This window comes from Marmota monax, unplaced genomic scaffold (assembly GCF_021218885.2).
Source record: "Marmota monax isolate L192 unplaced genomic scaffold, Marmota_monax_Labrador192_F-V1.1 WCK01_AAM20220418_F8-fsc00136, whole genome shotgun sequence".
Lineage (NCBI taxonomy): Eukaryota > Metazoa > Chordata > Mammalia > Rodentia > Sciuridae > Marmota > Marmota monax.
This window is the reverse complement of record NW_026693905.1, coordinates 3766702-3790843: the sequence shown is the minus strand read 5'-3', so window position 1 is coordinate 3790843 and position 24142 is coordinate 3766702. Positions and strand designations below refer to the sequence as shown.

The following is a 24142-nucleotide window of genomic DNA, read 5'->3' as shown; positions in this document are numbered from 1 at the left end:
ATCTTGATTCGAAGCACTATTAGAGATAATTTATTCCAGCTTCCCTCCCCTAAGGTCAGGAGATATATATATATATATATATATATATATATATATATATATATATCGTCTTCAGAAGGCAGTCATCTGATTTCTTTTAAACTCTTAGGCAATATAACACAAAAAAATGCTGAAATACTGCAAGAGTATATTGTGGAAGTTTATTTTTATTTATTTATTTATTTATTTATTTATTTATTACTGGAACTCTCTGTCATTCCTGACCTCCTGAATTTCAGAGCATAAATTTAATCTCTTCTCTTTCAACATTTTAAATATTTGAAGGTTCAGATGTAAACAAGAGGAATATGAGTGTACAACTGTGAAAGTGGAGACTGTAAGACTGTCCTAGAGACATTTGCATTTATTCAGTTATTATGCTCGTACTGCTCTGGTGATCCAATTTGGCTCCAGGATGCTAGGATATTGAGCACCTAGCTTCTCTCAGCTGCTGACTATTGTATCTCTTGTACTCTCTGTTTTATGTATACTCCAGGTTATTCACACAGTTTTTAAACTAGCATACTCAAAATGGGGCATAGAAGTTCAAGTACATTATGATTATTCCCAAGTGGGATGATTGCCTCCCATTTTCCATACAATCATGTGTATGCACGCACACACGTGCATGCACACGCGTGCACACATACACACACACCACACACTCACACACAACATGAACTCTTCCTCTGTGTCAAGTATCAAGCCAGATATTGTATATGTATTTTTTTATCTTTAAAAATATTATGTGAGACAAAAACGATTGTTATCTCTTGTCAGAAACCAAAGTTAAGTAGATAAGGCACCTTGCCCAGGTCACAGTGCTCAAAAGCGACAACAGAAAGATGGAGACTCCATGTCACTCCGATTTAAGTCATTTATAAATCTGATAAGCAAATCTTCCATATAATTTATGTGAGTCTTTTACAGTCACCCTATTATTCTGCCTCACTTTCAGCTTCATTACTCCCCCACACACACACCCCATACACATATTATTAACGTCCAGGAAAGTGATTGAGGCCATGGACTTTAGAATATGACAGATAAGGGTTCAAAATCCTAACTCAGTCACTTACTGCTTAGATGAACTTGGTTATTTATTCTTGCATTGCTTTCATTTCCGTATTTCTAAAAGAAGACAAGAATATTTTCCTCTTGCATTCCTTCTCTCTCAGACTTCAATTTATAGATGTCTTGATCAGATCTAAAATGCTTTCTAGTCCACCTAAGTTATGCCATTCCTCTAGCTGGATTAGTCACCTCTCCTATCTTCTTTTCTTTGCTAGTTCTAAAAGAAAAAGGTATCCCCTGTGCCTTTCCAATGCTGTAGCTTCTTGTCCTGTTCTCAAAAGTCAGGATGGGTTGGTTTAAGTTTTTATTTTATGTTTATTTATATCCATGTTAATCAGTGTAAGAGGAAGGCAGCTCTCAGGCACTCTCAGCTGCCTCTGGAGGCAACTGTCACTGAGCAGGGGCTTTGGACAGTGTGTGTGCACCTCATTCTCCTGTTTTCATAAAAAACTTAGCAAGGGAACTGTTCAATGCTCCAGGTGAGGAGGCATCTGTTAGGATCAAAGGGGTGGGTAAGGGAGCAGCTTCCTTGGAGTAGGTGTCTGACAGCACTTTCTAAAATCTTCTTTTGGCCAGGTTATCTCCCATGCCATCTCTGAACACGTTGAAGATGCAGGTGTCCACTCGGGAGATGCAACTCTGATGCTGCCCACACAAACCATCAGCCAAGGAGCCATTGAAAAGGTCATCATTTATAAATGAAAGTGAAGGGCAATAGCAAAAGATGAAGAAAAATAAAAAAGCGCAGTTTAAAAAAATTTGGTAGCAATGTAAGACATGCTTTAGGTTAAATTTAATAATGAGGGGAACTTCCTTGTCCTTAGCTGAATACTTTAAAGATAATTTCTTTCACTGCCCATAGTGTGCATTCAAACTACCTAGGGAGCTTGATAAAATACAGATTGCTGGACTCTACCCTGACATTTGTAATCATGTAGTTTTGAGTGAGACCCTTAAATTGGCAATTTCACCAGATCCTCCAGTGATGCTGTTGTTGCTGATCTGGGGACCACATTGAGAGAGTGGCTGCCGCAGGTGACTTTAGTGGTTAAGAGCCACTTACAGATTAGCAGCATATGAAGTGATGCTGATAGGAGTGGTAAAGCAGGTGTGCAGCAGTCTGACTTGGGAAACTTCTGGAACCTATGCTTTCATTTTTCACCCTTACCCTCATCTCCAATCAGCAATTCCCGATATGTCTCTTTTGACCCATCTTTGAGAGCCACTTCTTTAAAGAACTTCCCAAGAAAGTAAACTCTGCCTCAGCACTCAGTATGCATGGCTGGTGTTCACCTAGGGGGGCTCTCAATATATCTTCAGGTACATTAAGTCAGGCTTGGCTTTTTCCAACAATCCTGCCATCAGAATCCACATAGGCCTGTTGTATATTGGGCTGTATCCTGAAGGCTTTACTTTGTTCTAGAATGTGTTTGTAGCAGGATGAGTTTTAATAGTAGCAGTAAAAAAGGAAAAAAGTCCCTGAAATTCTAATATGCTTCACTGTCTCATGTCAGGATAAATGACTTTAAAAAACTCAGATTTTTTCCAAATCTCTCAGAGGTCACTGTGCCACAGACTCCACTTCCTTTCATACCCAGTTAAGTTGCTGACCTACTCCTGTAATGGTAATGAGCAAGGTGCTCTGGCTTCTTGAAATTAGTGCCCCCTCTTAGCATAGGGACCTTCTGGCTCTGGTTGGGTTCAGAAATTCCTATATGTGACATGCAGACATGCAGGGCCTCCCTGCTGGCAAACACCATTTCCTTCTGACCATAATATCTACCCTTGTAGAGTTTAGGGCAACAGAAAAGCAACATAAAAGAAATCTCCCTGGTCTCTTTGCAGTACCATGTAATTTCAGGGCCTGCACCTCTCAGCAGGTAGGTCATTAGATTGATATAGAGTTTGGACTGCAGTTTCTGCGCTGAAGCAAGTAGACAGAAAGGATTTCATTTAACCCTGTATGTAAGATCAGGGTATATAATTGTAGGAGATAAGGGCATTTGACAGGCAGATAATCCTGTGATATTATTTGTCTTTTTCCACTGCTAGCCTGTTATGATTATATAGTACATATTATTTTGTTAATAGAAGCCAAATAATGTTCCCTATCATCATCATCACCATCACTACTACTACCATCGTCATCATCATCATTATCATCATCATCAATATAGATATCAATCTCCATAAGGAGAAATTTAAGCAATATAAATTTAAGGTATTACACATTTTTGTTTGTTGGTTTTTAATCTAAGCTATGCTCTTCATCACCATGTCATTGGTCTTTTGTTTTAGGTGAAGGATGCTACCCGAAAGATTGCAAAGGCTTTTGCCATCTCTGGCCCATTCAATGTCCAGTTTCTTGTCAAAGGAAATGATGTTTTGGTAAGAAATATCAACATCTTCCATAGAGCCTGATCAGTTTGGTTTGTGTCCCTCTGGTAGACTCTGAGCACCAGCCAGAGAGCTACCAAGACCCCTGCAGCTACTTGTCTGAGAGTGACATTGCACAGCTTACAATGCTGATTTTGTTTGAAGCCAGAGGCTCTTGGTGACATTGATATGTCAGTCACAGCTTTGTGAAGCACTCTGATCCATTGGAAAGAAGATCACTGTATACTCTACCATCTACAGTGATACATAGTGCTATCTTAAAGTAATGCAGAGAGTATTCATAAATGTGTTCATTAAAGTTCTGCTTTCTCCTTAATCAGAGAAGAAAGCTATTTTGGAATCCATTTATAAAAAGTAAACATGTAAGACAAAATTTAAATTAACCAGGTTATTCCTAAGTAGCTTATTTATTTAAACAATTAATAACCAATTAAATAAGTTATGCCATTACATGATGGCTACAAAAAGTGTTTAAGGTATAATCTTTGTTCTCCAAAACTTTGTAACTTAGGACTGTGAAAAAAAGAAATTTGTAAATAAATATAAGAGTATAGTAGCTGCTCGTTGTTGTGGTGGGGGGTTATACAAATAAAAATAGTTTTGGGGTTAAAGAACAGAGAGATTATAATTGATAGTGTATTTACACACATGTGCATGAGCCTGAATATCATTTGCCTGGTTTGGCGTAGATCATAAAAGGCTTCCAGGAAGGTTTTGTCTTATGAGCTGGACCTTACAGAATAGTTGGGATTCTGACAATTAAAGAAGTTAGAGAGGATATTATACATAGATCATCTACAAAGGTGAGAAGATAGTATATTTTATGAGATAGTAAGTAGTTCAGCTTAGTGGGGTATTTTTCTAGGTAAAAAATGGGAAGTAAACTTTGAAGTGGGACTGGGGCCAGGAAGGTGGCATAAGATAAAACAGAGAGGTGTATTGAGGCAAGAGGATAGAAGGTCCTCATGGACTAGTCTTTGATGCCAGCGGAAATTTTTAAAAAGGCCTTTCAGTAGAGGCCTGGCATTATCTGAGCTCTGCATTAAACTGAATTTATCAGCGGTGTGTGGGATTCAATTGGGGAAATGGGATGAAAAGTCAGAGTCCAAAGGAAAAATCCCAAGATGTCAACAAAGAGGAAACCAGTTAGAAAAAATCCAAGCAATGGGGAGAAAGGGACAGGATTAGCTAAACAAGTGTTGGGCTCTAGTTAACAACAGTTGGAATCAAGTGGCAAGGAGAATATTAATACTCTATTTTTGGTTCTCATCATCTCTTTCCTGTTGAATTTTCCTTTCTCTTCAGGTGATTGAGTGCAACCTGAGAGCTTCTCGATCTTTCCCCTTTGTTTCCAAGACCCTTGGAGTGGACTTCATTGATGTGGCCACAAAGGTAATGATTGGAGAGAACATTGATGAGCAGCATCTTCCAACGCTGGAGCGTCCCATAATTCCTGCTGACTATGTTGCAATCAAGGTAACGTTTTCAAAAATCCAGTAGTCATTTTATGAGTTCCAGTGAAGTAAAAGGAAGTTTGACATAAAAAAATCTAGTGACTTTATGAACCTTCTAACTAAAGTGACAGACTGAGGATTTATACTTCCTTTCAATAATGAGATGCAATTGTACTGTAGAAAATTCCATGTGAACTGTTGTGCCTTTACAGAATTCCCCCAACATCTAGAATTCCTAAAGTCAAAATTAACTAGCAAGTAAATTATAAACTATGTTTATGCAGCTGACACATGATGGTACCAGTTTAGATGATAAATAGAAATCCTAGACATAATTTGTTGGGATAAGGGTAGAATTGTGCCACTTTTAAATTGTGTCATGACTTCTGTAAAAGTGGTTACCCTGAGGAGATGGTTAAATGCTTACCACCTTGGTCACCTTTCTTAGTTTGTATTTTCTTCAATGGCATAAATTTTCCTTTTGAAAGACTGAGATAGAATTTGCTGTTTATAGAGATGCTATGAGAGTAATGGATTAAAATTATATTTTAAAAGTACTTTAATAATAAAGTCATGGTACTTCTCTAATTGCCTCAGTATGTTCATGCATGGAATATTTATAACTGTGGTCTTGAACTTCTTTGATGGACAGACATGAGGACTAGTGTGATACATAAACATTTATAAATATTATATAAATATATAAGTATATTTTAATTTCTTATTAAAATTTTTAAATTTGTTTTAATTAGTTACACATGACACTAGAATGCATTTATTCACTTTGATATATCATACATAAATGGAATAATTTCTCATTTTTCTGAGTGTACATGTTGCAGAATCATTGGTCATGTAGTTATTTATATATACATACAGTAATAATGTCTGTTTCATTCTGCTATCTTTCCTATCCCCACATCCTCTCCCTTCCTCTCCCATAACCTCCATCTACCTAATCAAAGGTAACATTATTCTTCCCTAGTGCCCCCCCCCACCTTATTGTGAATTAGCATCCAATCATTTATTAAATGAAGCATACAATAAAAATAATTTATACTCTGTGATTTATTTAGGTCCTCTTGACGTATTTTGGATGTCTTCAAAAAGTTTCTCTTTCTAAGGGTGCTAAGTGACTGCCCTCTGATTTTTATAGTGGGAACTTCAAGTTGAAGCTATGAATCAGAGTATTTATTAAACTTGCTTAAGTTGACAACTTAGGATACTTTGGATTTTATAGTGCATTAAGATGGAATGTTACTTCATGTGGGGAGAAAGGTGGCATTTTGTTCCTAGAGACTATGACATAAACATAAATTGGTAAAACTTTTATTTGTATGTGCGTGTGCATGTGTGTGTGTGCGTGTGTGTGTGTGTGTGTGTGATGTGGTTTTGTTTGAGACAAACAGGTAGTAGGCACTCTAAACTATATTTCAGTGTATATAAATTTTAAAATTTGTGTTTACTTGTAGATATAGAAATATGTCACTTATTTTTCTTATAAATATCATGTGTATATATGAATATGCATGCATAATTTCCAACTAAAAATAATATTTATGGGTAAACTTTTTTCAAAATGCACCGTATTTTCCAGCTTGCTTTTTTCCTAGTTATCATTGTATAATATGAATTTTGAATTTTTTTATATAGTCAATAGCCCTAGTGGGTTGATGGACATCAACAGAAGGAAGAATAGGGAAGCTGGAGTGCAGGAATATATACTAATTTGATTTAGATGATCCAGTGAAATGAGCCCAAGGTAGAATTCCCATGATAACTTAGAAGGGTAACAGAATCAGTGACAAAATAGTCTAGATCAGATAATTGGACATATATGCAAGATACAAAAACTTGGTTCTTAGTGAATTTCATTGATAAAATAAAAGAAAAGGAACCACTCCTATGTTCCAGTTCATATGAAAGTTCTGGGAAAAAGTGTTCCCAAGTAGAATGTTTTCAAAGCTTTTAAGAGGTGTCAACAACAGTTTAATGTCTCAGAAGTCAGCTTACAGACAGCCAATGCTGGCAAGTGGCTTGTTACAAGTTCAAATAATCCGAAAAAGAAGAAGAATGTTCCAAAAGCCTATCAAGGAAAAGAAAATGTGTTTGAACTCTGTGTTTGGGGAAACCAATGCCCAGTAGACGTTGTTTGAAATCACTCCAATAAGAATATGTGTAGTCCAGATTAGAAGCACTGGTCTGGACTGGTCACAGGGGACCTATTTACAGAAATAATTTGTGATTATTTAACCCTAGTTTTTGGCCAAGAGCTCAACAAATTCTTGGAACAGAATTTTAAAGCTATTTTTCAAGTCAGATTCTTGGACCAAAGATATTTCTTTTTATGTCTTCCATAGCCTAAATGAATTCTATGAGAGATGATCCACTAAATGTATTTAGCCTCTCTTATCTTTTTGTACCTTTCCCTCACATATTTTTCCTCCTTGTTTTGTCTGACAGGCGCCAATGTTTTCCTGGCCCCGGTTGAGGGATGCTGACCCCATTCTGAGATGTGAGATGGCTTCCACTGGAGAGGTAACTAGTTAATGATCCATGAGTACTTTCATCAAATCTACTTTGAAATCTATGGTTTTATGATGTGAATATAGTAAAGCAAGATACTGAGTAGTGAGAGAAACACAAACTTCTACTTGCAGAGTCTCAAAGTGCTGAAGAATTTTGCATTAAAGAGAAATCACTTCTTTTGTAACATTCAAAATTCTCAGTTATATTTCAATGTGGGAAAATAATATATGTAGTCTTGATTCATTTCCACATTGCACATTTATTTCCACATTACAAAAATTTCAAATATTTCTCTAGATGTTTACTGCATTCTCAGTAAATGCACCCTGTGTGTTTCCTTTTATTTTAAGGTTCTCAGTTTTCTTTGTAACAGCACTTCATCCCCTGCTTTGTTATCATGAAATCAGATCATAGTATTTTTACAGACAGCATGTAGAATGACAGCATTAACGAGATCATAGACCTACATAGTGTGAAAATCTGCAAATACATGCAAAATCTGTGGACCACTTTTAAAGCAACTTGAACCTCTTGGGGATTTTCTATAAACTATAATGGGACTGGCCACTGGATGTCCCTCTTCACTTGTGTTGGGACTGTGTCAATAGAAGGTTTCTTTGAGAATGTGAAATGTGTTTTCTCATAGCGAGCTGTCAGATTCTGGAAAGTTCTCTACATGTCAGTGTCAGGACATTTTATGAATCACCTAGCCCTTGACAGACATACTAGATACAACCTTCAGATCCTCATCAGTGCACATCGGAGTGGCAACATCAGACTGCGAGGCGTCATTGTTTCTCTTGGTATTAAGGAAAGCCTGAAAGAGGAGAATACTTAATTACAACAAATACGTGATGTTTTATATGGTTGCCTGGTTACAAGCAAGATCTGTGAGAAGAAGCCAAGTGAGACAAGAAGGCAGGCAATGAGGAATAAATGACTATCCTGTTTTTACATGAATTCTTAGAAGAGGGGACTTTTGGCTCCTTTGCTACCTCTTTTAATTTAATAGGGGAGAAAATCTAACTTTAGACCAGGTACTGCATTCTATTTTTGGTCAGGTAAAGGAGACTTCAGGTTCATCTCGATCCTATGGTCAGTAGTAGTAGGGCTGTTTTCAGCCGGTCCAGGGTCAGCCTGGGAGAGGTCTATATTCTTTCATGCATTTTCTCCAGTGTGACAAATTTGGTTTCAGTGCTAATGTCCTTGCCGCCTCCCTACATACATTTTTGGAATTGTTGAAATATTGAACAAGAAATTGAGCTCTGCTCTTGGTTGTACCTTTTTTTTTTTAAATTAAGTATAAAAAGGAGAAAATTCCTCTGTTATTAGAAAAAGTCATATTTCCAAGTGCCATCAAGTGTCATGTTTCAAGGTCTGTTTTATAATTAAAATCAGAATAATAATTTTAGCTTTGAAATCTTGATTATGTTTCAGAGAGATTTTTCCGTGTTTAAATGGCTTGTTCCAGGTTCATGTAAGACTCCAGCTCCTGGATGAATGAAAGGACATTTTATTTTCTTGGTGGTAAACTGGGGATGCAAGTCTTAATCTTTACTGGAATATTCACTACTTTGTATTGTTTCACAGAAAATTGCTGAAACCACTCCTGTGTCATTTTACCTGTACTTTGTGACTGATTCCACAATTCATTTCAATAAAATTTCTGATCTGTTAACTTAGGGTGATATTATTTAAGATAGTTCGTCAGTACACGACTGATTAAAATATTCACTGTGGAGTGAAAAGCAGCATGCACTTGTGGTCAGTGAAGGTTATAGTTATGAGCACTATCCTTGCCCAGTAAGGGAGTCATTTGCTTAAAGAATGAATTCAGACATTGGTGTTATTTACTATAATGGTGGTTCTGTACCTGTGCCAAATGATGATGTGCATGGCAGAAATGACTCCCATCATGTTGAAATATACCATTTGTCCTCTAGTTATGGTGGCTATTTGACTTGTAGCTAGATTGTAGCACAGTTACCCTCCATGAAACCTCTGTACGTCCTAATACGTGTTAGTTTGGAATCTTTTTTTAAACATATGGCTGTGGCATTCAGGACTAGTTGCAGGGTATTTTGGTTCATTCTATGAAAATGATAAAAAAAAAGAACAAGCTCCTCTGAGATTTTCATGCTGCTATTGAATTTCCTAGGAGGTTTTTCTATAAGCTGTATGAAATGACTCCTAACCAGTTGATCAGCAGTTAGTCATTTCTACTACTGACCTGTGAATTCATGCGCTGCTGGGTAGTATATATGACATATACTGTTATTTAAACATTAAGTCATATTAACATTTGGAAACTCACCACATTATGGACCAGAAGCTATGATTTGTATCCAAATAACTCACAGTAGAATCCAGTATGTTGTTCCACTGAGTGTTGTTGAATAGAGAAAGAATTGCTTATTCATTCATTATGCTTAATTAAAAACATAAGATACATCTGCCTTGGCCAGCCTTTTAATCCCTGGATTCAGATTGCCTGGTCTTTGGGCAACATTGATAAAAATCTAAGAAAGAAGTCTATGAGTAAATTGCTTTCCATTTGTATTTTGTTTTGTTTTGTTTTTATCTGTTTTGGTAAGTGCAGTTGACCCTTATTTTCTTTCTGTTTTATTTTTTCCTTTGTTCCTAAACAGGTGGCTTGCTTTGGTGAAGGTATTCATACAGCCTTCCTGAAGGCAATGCTTTCCACAGGGTTTAAGATACCTCAGAAAGGCATCCTCATTGGAATCCAGGTAAGGGTGTGCAGCTGTGCACATTCCTGGGGTAGCACAGAGTGCCTGGGACATTAATTGTGGCATAGAAGAGAGGAGACTTGCTTCACATTCCACTAAAGAAAATACCAACTTATAGAAAAAAATGGACATTTGTTATTCTATTTGTTCTCTGGTTTTTGCCTTTTCCTGTTACAGTAGCCAATTCAAAAATAAAATAATAGGATAAAAAGAAAGGAAATGTCTGTAGTGAAGGAGGATTTGTTCTAAAAGGCACTCAGGTACCTTAAAACAACAGCAATCTCTCTTACTCCTTGGTATGGCCTTTTTTGTATATCTTGCTTATGGCTCCTCCTTCTTAGCCCTTCAACATAGGCTTTCAATAGAGTGCACTCCATTCTCTCCTCTTTTGACCATCTCCCTTGCCATCTCCTCTGTGTCTATAGTATCTATTCTCTAGCTGTAAGTAACACCTTTAATTCTTTCTCTTCCATCATCTCATGTTTCCAACAATCTATCTACCTCTTTTGGATGTTTCAAAGCCAACATTTATCAAATTGAAGTCATGTTTGTTCTTTCTTGAATATTCTTTCTTTCTCCTTCCATTTCTTTCCTCTCTTTCCTCCTTCTTTCCTTTCTCATTCAGTCCTGCATATGCCCAGTCCTTCATATTTCAATGTCTGCTAAATGACAAAGATTCAAGTTTGAAGAAAGGAAAATTATTTGAGAAATGTTCTCAGTCTAACTTCCCAGATTGAACATTCTTGCAGGGCAGTAACTTAAGAAATACTCCATAGTATATTGTGGAAGCTCTTAAAATATTAGTATTTGATAAGCTTTCAAGGTCAAATCAGGGAGAAATTATTATAAATATCATGTACAATGAAAAGGGCATTATCAGTTTATTTTTTCAAGTCAAATGTAAATCTTGGGATAAAATAGCACACAGAAAAGTCTATTATCCCTTGGAATGTTTATTGGAAAAGTGTACAAATCATTATGTTTGCAAATTTCCTGAAAAAAATACTATATGCTTCTCAATGGTCATTTTTTTTGAGATTAGTAATTCTTGGGTCCTATAAAAATGATGGATGGCCTTATATAACATTCCCACTATGCTTTTAATAAGTACAAACCCTGTGTGGTTACATTAAAAAAATCAATAAAAATATAATTAGAACAGTAACAGGTATTCTTAAGTCAGTAGGTGATTATTATAAATGCTGTCTCATTAGGGTTTCTTAATATTAGTAAATGAGACTCTGGAGACTGGGCAAGTAGTGGTTTTAGAGAAGTTTCTGCAAAGAGTAACTTGAGATTTTGCTTCATAAAGGTGCCAGAAGGAACTTAAAAAAATAAAAAAAATAAAGGTGCCAGAAGTGTGATGGTGAATAGTTAGAGCAGAGGCTAACAAGATGACTTGCAATTGTGAAGCTTAATGGCAGTTTAGAGACAAATCACATCATCTGAGCGACTCATCACGTTATAAACGCATATTAAGTATTATTAAGTCTCAAGTATGAGAATATTTGCCCAACTTCCAGTTATGGCTTAAAGTTTAATGTGAGACCTGGGGGCATTCAAAGGAGACCATGCCCTTAGCCCTGATCTTCAGACTAATCATAATAGTGCTAACATTTTAAAATACCAGTTTAAGAAGGCAGTGATGTAAAAAATTGTGCCTTGTTTGGTTCCAGTGCTGCAGGGAAATGTGAAGCCAAAATTAATTTGATCCCTATGAAGTATTTGTGTGATTTTGGCATCAGTGAACAGAATTTTGCTTTGTAGGAAAAAAGGGAGTTTTTTATTTTAAGGGGAAAAATTGTTTTCTTAAAGCAGTACGATTCTGTCCATTGGAATTCTACCTTTCAATGCATTCTTTTTAAAGGATGTCAGTTTTAAAGAATATCAGTATTCTAGCATCTACATGAATTGTCGTAAAGGACCTTCTGTCTGTGTATAAATACAAAATTTTAGGAATTTAAAAATATGTTCTTAAGTATAAAGTCAAAAACAAAGTTTTAAGGAAATATTTGCTAAAATTATATTTAATGAAATATTTACAACTGTGGAAAAATTTGACAGGACTGGACTGTAAATCTCTAGAGGTAGACAAGATTCATTTTTTAACTTATTTTATATGAGAGGCAAGGAAAACTTTCCATTCCAACAGTTAATGTATAGTCTCTTTATTGCTAGATCAAGGGTTTTCTTTCATAGTGATTTTAAAAAGTGCTTAATCAGACAATTTAAACTGAAAAACATGACAGAGTATTCTAACCAGAAAGTTAATAGCCATAAAACTCACCAGAAATCTTCTTAGCTAGAAAGGAACCAAATCTTATCTCATCTTTTTATCCAATTTTCATAGCAGATATAGATAAAGTAATCCAAGTTTCATATTTCAGGATACACTGTTCCTTTTAGAAAGCACTTTACTGACCATGATCTTACTTGGTTAGAGAATATATATAAACTTTTTTCAAACATATAATGTCAAAACTGAAAAGATCATAAAATACTACTGCTAAATGTAAATGGAGCTTGGGCCTAGTGAATATATTGGAAAGTATATGGTTGAAGATGAGTTAGGTAATAAAGTTCTGAGAGAACAAGTTCATGATTACAGTTTGATTTCTTAAGGGAATCATTCATTTAATATGAAGCTCTGTGAACTTCACTTACAGAAGAACATTGGTACCCAACTTTGCTGCAGTTAATTTGATAATTTATTTCTTCATTATTAATGGGGAAGATGATCAATATCCCATTTGATGTAAAGGGCTTCCTTTGTCTTCCTCTCCCCCACCCCTGACAAATTTCTGGTATGGGTAGAAGGATTTAGTGAAGGTACCTTGACTTATTAATTTTACTGCAGGTTTCAAGAGATAGTTGTAGGAACAGATAAACATGAAGCAGAGGAAAAAGGGTCTCTGAGCCAGGAAACTTTTTTTTTTAGTGTTTAAACTTGTTACATGTTTTAAATAGGCATTTATTACTAGCAGGTTTCAAAAACCGCTTCTCAATATTTAATAAGTAGATTGGGTGTGCTTGTGTGTGTGTGTGCACGCGCGTGTGTGCACACACATTATCTGTGGCAGTCCTAAATATTAAATTCTCACCTCTTTTCCACCCTACTCCTTTACAAACTCTTTGTTTCTTTCTGCCCTTCCAAATTAAATCCCATGGGCCAAATTGCTGGGAAGTATGAAATATTCGTAATATCATCATATCAATCTTGCCTAACGAGGATTTAGAGAAAAAGTCAGGATTCACATATTGACAAGAGATCCTCGCCAACTTAACTGTTTCAAGTCTCTACCAAGACTTGCCATATTCCAAGGCATTTCAAAAGTTAGAAAGGCTTAATATAGGTTTATGTGGCAACAAAATCATGCTTGATTTTCCTGCAGTAGTTCCAGCCACTGTTCATCACATCAGAACTTATTTTTAGTTTCTATGAGTAGGCAATCTGCCTTGTTTTGAGGTTTTCTGGAACACCCTTTAACAATAAATGATTCACTCTGGAGTAGATCAAGAGCACTCGCTTTTTTCCCCCTCTGATTGGGCTATTCACTGATGCTTGTGAAATGGCAAGCACCAACCTGACATCTGCGCTTCAGCATTGCTCAGAAACACAAAGCAAGCATTTTATTTGAAAGGACAACTCCAAGTGACATGAATAACCTTTTATCTTCAATACAGCATCATTAGGAACAACCATAGAGTTGTCAGTCCCGATGTCCCTGGAGAATCTGTAGGCATTACTTAGTATTAACTTGGCTTTCTTTTCTTCAGCTAGCAGTTGGGTTAATGGAAAAATGATCATTGGAGGAAATATATATGTGTTTCACTTTTAAAGGGATTCCTCCTTATAAACATTTCCAAGAAAATAAATCAGCTTGTACTTTTCACCTTTAGTAACAAATGGTTTCTTACACAGGTATTTTCAATCAGCTTTTAAATCTGAGGCTACTCAGATGCAAGCTGACAGCTGTAATTTCTTTTTGTAGAGAGGCTGTTTTATGTGTCACAAGTGTTCAATACATGTTTGATAGAAGTTTATAATGTGTCTATGGAAGCCAACACCCCAGACCAGAAGGCAGAGTGGTTCCCTGGCTGGGAACTGCCAATACTGTCATGTTGGATATTTATCTTTTCCACTTGGGGGACAGCACTGAAACAGCTCCATAATGAGGTTCTGCCTGGTGTCTGCAGATCTTAGAGGCCTTGCTGACTTATTTTACTTTAAAATGACAAAGAAAAAAATTGCATTCTAGTACTCCTCCCTCAACATTTTTCATTGTGACTTTGGCTGAGGTTAATGCATCTTGACCTTAAATTGCAAAATGAGTGAAGGATCGTCCACTCAGCCTCCCTTCTTTTCCACTTCTAAACGTTAATGTGCACCAGACTTGCCTGGAAGGTTTGTGAAACTACAGATTGTTGGGATATACTCCTTGAGTTCCTGATTCAATAAATCTGGGTGGAGCCTAAATTTTCATATTTTTAATAAGTTCCAGGTAATGCTTGCTGCTATTCTCAAAGTCTGCTTTGAGAACCACTTTACTGGTGAAATAGCCTTCTAGAAACATAGTTAAAAGTTATTTTCTGCGCATGGTGGCACACATCTAGAATGTGAGTAACTACAAAGGCTGAGGTAGAAGAATGGAAAATTGAAGGCTGGCCTTAGCAATTTAGTGAGACTCTGTCTTAAGATGGACTCAGTCATTATTTTTTTTATTTTTAAATTAAATTTAATTTTAAATTAAATTCTAATTTGTTATACATGATAGTAGAATGCATTTCAATTCATGCTACACATACAGAGCACAATTTTTCATGTTTCTGGTTGTACACAAATTAGAGTTACACCATTCGTGTCTTCATACGTGTACTTAGGGTAATGATGTCCATCTCATTCCACAATCTTTCCCACCTTTCCCCTCCCTCTCCTTTGCCCTATCTAAAGTTCCTCCATTCCTCCCATGTTCCACCCCCACCCCCATTATGGATCAGCATTCACATATCAGTGAAAAGTTCAGCCTTTGGTTTTGGGGGATTGGTTTATGTCACTTAGCATCATATTCTCCAACTCTATCCATTTACCTGCAAATGCCATGATTTTATTCACTTTTAATGCTAAGTAATATTCCATTGTGTATATATACCACAGTTTCTTTACTTCATCTACTGAAGGGCATCTAGGTTGCTTTCACATTTAGCTATTGTGAATTGTGCTGCTATAAACATTGATATGGCTATGTCCCTGTAGTACGCTGTTTATAAGTCCTTTGGGTATAAACCGAGGAGTGGGATATCTGGGTCAAATGGTGGTTCCATTCCAGTTTTCCAGGGAATCTCCATACTGCTTTCTATATTGACCCTACCAATTTGCAGTCCCACCAGCAATGTATGATTGTGCCCTTTTCCCCACATCCTCACCAACATTTATTATTGTTTGTATTCTTTTTAAAAATATTTTTTAGTTTTTATAGTTGGACACAAGACCTTTATTTTATTTATTTATTTTTATGTGGTGCCTAGGATTGAACCCAGTGCCTCTCATGTGCTTGGCTAGTGCTCTACCACTGAGCCATAACCCTAACCCCTTGGTGTTTGTATTCTTGATAGCTGCCATTCTAACTGGAGTGAGATGAAATCTTAGAGTAGTTTTGATTTGCATTTCTCTAATTGCTAAAGATGTTGAACATTTTTTCATATATTTGTTGATTGATTGTATATCATCTTCTGAGAAGCGTCTGTTCAGGTCCTTGGCCCATTTATTGATTGAGTTATTTGGTTTTTTGCTATTAAGTTTTTTGAGTTCTTTATATATCCTAGAGATTAATACTCTATCTAATGTGTGTGATATTCTGTAGGCTCTCTCTTCACCTCACTGATTGTTTCTTTTGCTGAGAAGGAGCTTTTTAGTCTGAATGCATCCCATTTATTGATTCTTGATTATATTACTTGCCCTATACAAGTCTTGTTAAGGAAATCTTATAGACCAATGGTACAGAATAGAGGACAAAGAGAGAAACCCACATATATACAGTTATCTCATCCTAGACAAAGTCGCCAAAAGCATATATTGGAGAAAAGATAGTCTCTTCAACAAATGGTGCTGGGAAAACTGGAAATCCCTGTGCAACAAAATGAAATTAAGCCCCTATCTCTCATCATGCACAAAACTCAAATTGGATCAAGGACATATGAATTAGACCAGAGACCCTGCACCTAATCGAAGAAAAAGACGGACCCTGTCTTTAAAAAAAGACTTGGAATGTAGTTTAACTGTAGAGTATCCCTGAGTTAATTCCTAGTATTTCAAATAAATAAATAAATAAAGTCATTATTTACTATTATTATCACTATATTTTCAGTGACTTTTTGTTAAGAAAGTCTAAGGGATTAATAGTTAAGTTCATGATTAATGTATCATTTATTCAATAAGCTTGCTGAACACTTTTATGTTTTATCTCCTAATCTGATTTTGGGCAAAGTTCCATCTGGTCTGTGTTTAGCCAGAGTTCACAATATAAGTTTTCATATTAGGAGTTTAACAAAACTCAGAGGTTCATTTTGAATATTTCATGTATATTTCCTGTAAATCAAGAGACTTTAGACCATGAACAAAACTAAATATGTCATCTAGTTCAGTTCCTTCCTTTACCAGAAGGATCATACTTTAGCATATGATTGTTCTTTTCTTCTGCCTGACTTCTTTTTATGAGTCTGCCATATAACTCATTAAACAGTCCTAATGTCACTAAGAGTTATTCTCTAATTTTACTTGTCTAATTTTATTCTACTCTTTTAAATGTTTAGCCATGAGATTCTGTATCCAAGCTCATTTATTCCTGCTTGGTCCCAACTGTATATGGAAAATGATTGTCCTGGGCATAGTTTCAATTCATATTCTAGAAGACTGTCATGAATAACCCCTTAGCCTGCCTTAGCTGAGATACATCCTGTTGCATTTATCTTTTCTATTTGCCAATAGTTTCCTTTCATAAAACTTCAGTTCTGGGATTGAGAGCATCAGAATCTGAAAGAATTTTGTATTTGAATATAATCTTTGGAGTCTTTCCCTAGGATTTAAATATACTCTCAGAGAACCTCTGCATATAAATACGAGAAGGTTTTATCCACTGAACATTATCAATATTGTACAAGAATCTTGATAGGTTTTATCGCAATTCCTAGTTTCTCTGAAATAAGATTATGTCCATGATTTTCAACCATTTATAGTACGATTTAAGATATTTACTGAGGTAACCAAATTACATCATCTGTTTAAAACCTTTTTCAAGGGAAACCAGCAAAATTGTCCCATTTAAGAATTGATATTTGGGCTGGGATTGTGGCTCAGCAGTAGAGTGCTGGCCTAGCTGTGGGACCAGGGTTCAATTCTCAGCACCACATAAAAATAAAGGCATTGTGTTGTGTCCATCTACCAAAAAAAAAATCTCTCTCTCTCTTTTTTTAAAAAATAAAATAAAAAATAAAGAATGGATATGTTTTAAATATGACTTTAAATAATATAGGACAGGTGCTCAGACATCCATGTTAATGAAACCAAGATCAAGGACTGGTCTTTAGATATGTCACTTAGCTTTATTTCCTTTCATCCTGACTACTGTCTTGCAAAGATTAGCTCTTAAACACGGGTGGTATATTTAGAAGTGGGAATGCCCTGATGGTAATGGGCAGAAGTCCAGGGAAGGTAGGACCTGGAAACTATCTTGGGTCCTGGGAAGGAAAGGACAATGGACTACTAGTAAGTATTTGAACAGTGAGTTGGAACATTAGGGAAACCTGTGTGGAAGTAAAATGTGTATATGTGATATCGTTTGGGTAGCAGTGTAACTGTTACTAGTATAACAGCTGCTTTAAGATCCCAGGCTTGGATAGATCCCAGGTAGATGAAGAAATCTAACATATAAGAAACTGGAAAAAACAATGATTTCAATAATAATAATAATAATAATAATAATAATAATAATAATAATAATAATAAATATTTATTGAGAAATATTATTGGGCCTGTCACTGTGCTAAGTTGTAGTATTAGCACTTATGTACCATTTACAATTACTTTATTGAAAACAACACTAACCCTGTGACAAGGTACTGTTGCTATTTCCATTTAAGAGATGAGGAGAATATATCATAGAGAGGTGAAGTTGCTCAAGGTCGTGCAGTTTAGCACAATTTGTCCAATTGTCCCATATTTGAGGCACTTAAAAAATTAAATTGAGCAACAAATATACCACTTGTGGTAACTTTGAATAATTGTTATATTTTTAGAGGTCTGTTCTTTTGAGAAAAGTAAAAGGTGAATGATTAGAGCATTTAAAAATATGTGTCATATATATGAAAAAATATAAAGGATATATAAGCTTTAGATTATGACTTCAACCTATTTTAATATACCTATGTTGGTTTTCTTATAATATAAGCAGAATTGAAAACTTGGGCTTAATTTGTTAGTAAGTTGTAAGTCCACAAGAAGTAGAAATATTATTGTCATCACTGTTTTAGAAATGAGTGCTCAAAGATATTAACTTCTCTAAGCACATGTTACTTGTGAATGGTAAAGCTAAAATTCGATATGCAGCTTAGAGACTCCAGAGCTCTATTTTTTTTCTCTCTCTCTGTATGTGTGGTATAGAGCTCATTCTTTAATCACAAAATTTTATTGCCTCAGAGTAAATGCAAAATTGAGTTACAAATGATTGAGCTATTTCCAGGACCTGTACTTGAGCTACCAGGACAGTGGCTGAGTTATTGAAGGCAGCATGGAATTAGAACTTAGCAATTAGAGCAGGCTGGACAGGCAGAACAACTCAAGAGGAAGACTTGGTATTCATATCCTAACCCAGGTGTCTTTTACATGCCCCTGACATGGGAAAGGATCCATGTAGAATTGGGGGGATCTAAACCTATAGTCAAAGACTAAGTGGATTCAATAGGGAGACTTTGTAATAGTATAGAACAAATCAGTGAGGTTGAAATTTCATCTGTTGGAAAATTAATAAGAACTTATACTCAGTATAGGGGAATAAAAGGGGAAAAAAACCCTGTCATCTTTAATATAAAGTACCCAGCAACATGTGGTTTTGTCTTTTCTGACAGTGTGAGGGACTGCCATATTGAATATATTTAAATAAAGAGCATATGCATGTAGAGAGTGAATCTTATTAAATTCCATTTCAGCAATCATTCCGTCCAAGATTCCTTGGTGTGGCTGAGCAGTTACACAATGAAGGCTTCAAGGTATGCTATATTATTATTCTTTTCAGTATTTTTGGTTTGCATTGATATCTGCCCACAAAACCAAATACGGTAGAAAGAGGGAAATAAATCACTTAAAATGTTTCCTTTCAACCTGATAGGTTTAACTCACTTGGTAGTTTCCAAACTTCAATAGAAGGAAAAGATTAGAAAGACTAGTTTTTTAACAAAATTACCACAAACTCAATAGACGTTGTCAGCTAAAATCTTAGCAAGTTTAGCTGAAGCCTAATTGGAACAAAGTTCCAATGCATTTCCACATAGTTTTCTTTTTTATTTTCCTGTTTCCATCTGAGGTCATAGTTTCCAGCTGTTATTGTTACAGGCAAAACTTCTTTGCAGTGAATACCTGTACACAAAGCCTGTTTCAGTAAAGCAAAATTATTCTCATGGCTCAGGGTGGGTCTGTGACCATGGGGCTTTGTTGACCTGATAAAAATAAGTCCTAAGCCATGAATAATTCTATATTTTTCTCTTCTACAAAACAGTTACAGCTAAGATTCTTATTTTTTTTTTTTACTGCAAATATTTTAAAAGTATTTAAAGTGTCTATGCCTCTAGATTTTGAGTCCCAGTCTCTACTACTGGTGCCATATTACTTTTCCTGCTTATCAATTTCTTCTTTATATTTTAAATGATACATATATCTTAGTAGGCTTCCTTGATCTACAAAAACTTTGACTATGACACAGTAACTGATTTCTCATTTTGAATGCAGCTCTTTGCCACAGAAGCCACATCAGACTGGCTCAATGCCAACAATGTCCCCGCCACCCCAGTGGCATGGCCATCTCAGGAAGGACAGAATCCCAGCCTGTCTTCCATCAGAAAGTAAGAACTGAACTATTTTATGAGTTTGTGACATAGAGGATTAATTGTGGGAATGAGTATAATGTGAATGAGTTACTTTACAATTATAAGCCTATGAAAAATCCTTTTAATCAACCAATTTAAAAATGAATATATTTGTGGATGCTAGTAAAATTTCACTTATGAAATTTTCAAATACTATAGAACACACTTTGTCTATTGAGTGCATGGTATTATGAAACATCTTTCAAATACTTCTTGGTAGGATCATTTTATTGACAGAAAAATGAAAGCAAGAATGAATGTCTTGCAGTACTTTATTTCATGTCAAACTCATGTATATTAAGTGTAAGGTTAGTCATCTACATTTCACTGATGTTGTGCATCAGTGGATCAATTTATTGAGCCCTTGCTTCATGAAAAATACTTTAGTGAGCATTGTAGTAATGTCATCCGTCAGATTTCTAAAGTGCTCATTGCCTGATCACATTGTTATCATGCCTTAGACCACATCACCATTAGGTTTTGTAAGACATTATTTCAGAACATTGTGTGAGCCTTCAGGAATACCAGCATGTCAATACTAAACTATGTGGTCTAAGTGCATGGCAGACCATTTCAGGATATTACAACCTACCCACTGGCTACATAATACCAAATCTTATACATGCTACTATTTGTCCAAGCTTTTAGAAAGCCAATCTATAAATTATTATCAAATTAATAAAAAATGGCATCATGTACAGACCGTCACAGGCTTCCCAAGATAATGTAATTCCTCTCTTTAGAGCTTTGTAAGACAATAATCAGTACTACTTTATGCTTTGGGTATTTAACTCTCTAGTAGTGTCTGTAGCAGCACCATAACAAAACGTGAAATAGTTTAATTCAAAATCAGGTTACCTGTGTTTTTACACCATCTGCTGAGAGGCCCTGGGAAGCAGGCAGTGAAGTAGATAGAATATGAGTTTGGATTGTGGGATAGGAAGGCCTTCATTGATGCAGAGATCACCACTTTGTAAAAAAAAAACAAAGTAAATATGTATCAAATTATCAATTCTTACTATGGTCAGATAGCATTTTTAAATAGAAACAGATTTTAATTCTCATTAATTAAAATTTCAATTGAACTTTTTCAAGAACACAATAAAAGAGTTATAATCCCCAAATGAGTTTGAAAATTTACTTAGGAATAGAGGAAGGCAGGAGGCAGTCAATTCAGTATGACATTGACTTAAATGACCAAGAGAATCATTTATGTAAGTATTTTAAAAACAAATTATACAATATACATTGCAAGTTTTAATTTATTTTGTTTATTCTTCCAGACTTATTAAAGATGGCAGCATTGACCTAGTGATTAACCTCCCCAACAACAACACTAAGTTTGTCCATGATAATTATGTGATTCGGAGGACAGCTGTTGACAGTGGAATAGCTCTCCTCACTAATTTTCAGGTATGTTCTCTCCTTTGGGTATAGGCTGCACATAGGTTTTATTTTTGGTCCCACACTAAGAATGTTAATCAGTATATGCACATCTCTTTCCTTCTCCTTGCAATGTTCAGAATAGATTGGAATTTTTAATAGAGCTTAGATAATGGTAGTAACATGGTAGGTCATGGCTTTAATGGGACAGTTGGTGGTCAAGCAATTGAGATCATTAAAATTCTTGAATAACCATGGCTCTTTCATTACTTCATTCCTTATACAAGTACCCTTTGAATAAAAAGTGACAGTGGGGTATGGAATAAAGGTTGAAATTTTATTCCACTGTTTCTCAATGAAAGTGACCACATGTAAGCAACAGATAAATAATTGAAGGTACAAGTGCTTGTCCAATCCACAGAAAATGGTTGCATAAGGTCCATTCAGTTTTTACTTAGACATGACCCACCAAATTTATCATAGGTAGACTCACAGACTTGAGACTCATTAACCTCCTGCCCACCATATACATAACGTGTGTGTGCACACACACATACTAAATCAATAGCAATCCCTGGGGGTGGGTGGAGAAATAAGCTTATTCATAGTGACATCTGAGAAATGGGGAAAAATCTCCATGAAATAAAATTTTTTATTCCTTTCATCCTATATCCCTTTAGAAATTGAGAGCACACAGTTGTGACTTTTCACTTCTTATTCATTGAACATTCACTTTCATTGCATGTGGGTTGCTAAGATTCTTATCATTTATTTGCAGGTGACCAAACTTTTTGCTGAAGCTGTTCAGAAATCTCGCAATGTGGACTCCAAGAGTCTTTTCCACTACAGGCAGTACAGTGCTGGGAAAGCAGCATAAGGAAGCAGAAGCCCGGTCCCATTCTTCAATCAACCTGAGCCCTGTTTTATCAAAATGAACTGATTCCCAACTTTGTTTTCCAGAGATGAATATTGATACCAGACTTTATTTCAGTTTACCCTGTTATGCCTTAATATTTCATATCTTTCACAATTTAATTGTCAAAACTTGATTAGAGTCCTTTTTAAGTAACTCATTCTTTGTGAGATTTTCATCCATTTAATAACACCTGTTTTGGGTGGGCTAGGCTCACCTATGTGTTTATTTGCAGTTAACATTTTATGGTGCTGATTAATGACAATCATGGCAGGAAAAAGTTGCCGTTCTATCTTCTGAATTCTCAGTACTTTAAACATACCCTTGGCATTGTTTTTAAATAGTATCTGCCACACTCAGGACACATTAATAATGCAGAATACTATAAAAATTTGGTAACATAAAATGTAGGTTTAATTTATGAGCCACTTCATCATGATGTTATGTATTGCTTCTTTTTGATAATAATTCTCACCTATCTGACTAATCCACAAATACCATTTTCCGTTCTCATGTGACTGAATTCAAGAAATGTGACAGAGGCCTTTAGGTTAAGGATTTCTTTCCAGGATACTGGTTAGTTGTTTTGGTCTTTGGAGTACGTTCACTGATGGTAGAGAACACTGAGATAGTTAAGTACTTGTTTGTTTGTTTTACATTGGAGTTTTACGTGGGTAAAATGAAATTTGTAGATTTGTGTCATTCACCCTCTCCTCCGATTTTGGAATGACTTGGAATTCTTGCTTACTCCTTTCAGATAATGGATTCTGTCGATCTACTGAGTCCCACAGTGCACTATGAATTCCACACACTTTAAACACAGGGACACCATTCCTTTTACATACTAGAAAAGTCCTTCTTCTGGGCAGCCTTTGTCATTTTTAAATGTTTTGTGTTATTACAAGTGCTCTAATTGTGAACTTTTAAATAAAATACTCTTAAGAGACATTGCCAGTATAGTCTTGTATTTATTCATTTAATTACACTGATATATACAAATCAATTTGTTTCAATGATAACACAGAGCTTAGGGCCAGGATCACATTGCTTATTTTTTTCTATACAAACACATAGAGGATATGAGCAAATTAATGTTGAAAATAGAGGAGCTTTTGTTATTAGTTTTCCATCTTTTTTTTTTCCTTATCTCTCTCTCTTTTTAATGCAATACTGGGGATTGAACCCAGGACTTCACACATCCTAGACAAAGCACTCAACTCCATGCCCAGTCCTTTAAATTTTTGTTTGTTTGTTTCGTTTTTGAGGCTGGGTCTCAACAAGTTGCCTAGGCTGCCCTTGAACCTGTAATCCTCCTGCTTCAGCCTCCTGAGTAGCCGGGATTATAGACATGTGCCACCATACCTGGTTCTTATCCCTCTGGTGTCAATATAAAATTTATAATGTAGGCATGTTGTTATACACCACCTTTGATCTGGATCCTTTAAAATGTGTAGTTTCGCCCATACACTGAC

General features: G+C 35.7%; 1 protein-coding gene across 1 annotated transcript in view; it reads left to right on the top strand.

Moving 5' to 3' along the window:
- Nucleotides 1-23618, top strand: part of Cps1 (carbamoyl-phosphate synthase 1) — a 121382-nt gene extending 97764 nt beyond the window's left edge. The window contains exons 30-38 of the mRNA XM_046462888.2: nucleotides 1690-1797; nucleotides 3412-3501; nucleotides 4816-4986; nucleotides 7428-7502; nucleotides 10142-10240; nucleotides 19442-19501; nucleotides 20238-20350; nucleotides 21658-21787; nucleotides 22536-23618. Coding sequence (XP_046318844.1) covers nucleotides 1690-1797; nucleotides 3412-3501; nucleotides 4816-4986; nucleotides 7428-7502; nucleotides 10142-10240; nucleotides 19442-19501; nucleotides 20238-20350; nucleotides 21658-21787; nucleotides 22536-22634 — 945 coding nt within the window. The 3' untranslated portion in view covers nucleotides 22635-23618. The remainder of the gene's footprint in view (nucleotides 1-1689; nucleotides 1798-3411; nucleotides 3502-4815; nucleotides 4987-7427; nucleotides 7503-10141; nucleotides 10241-19441; nucleotides 19502-20237; nucleotides 20351-21657; nucleotides 21788-22535) is intronic.
- The last annotated feature ends 524 nt before the right edge of the window (nucleotides 23619-24142 follow it).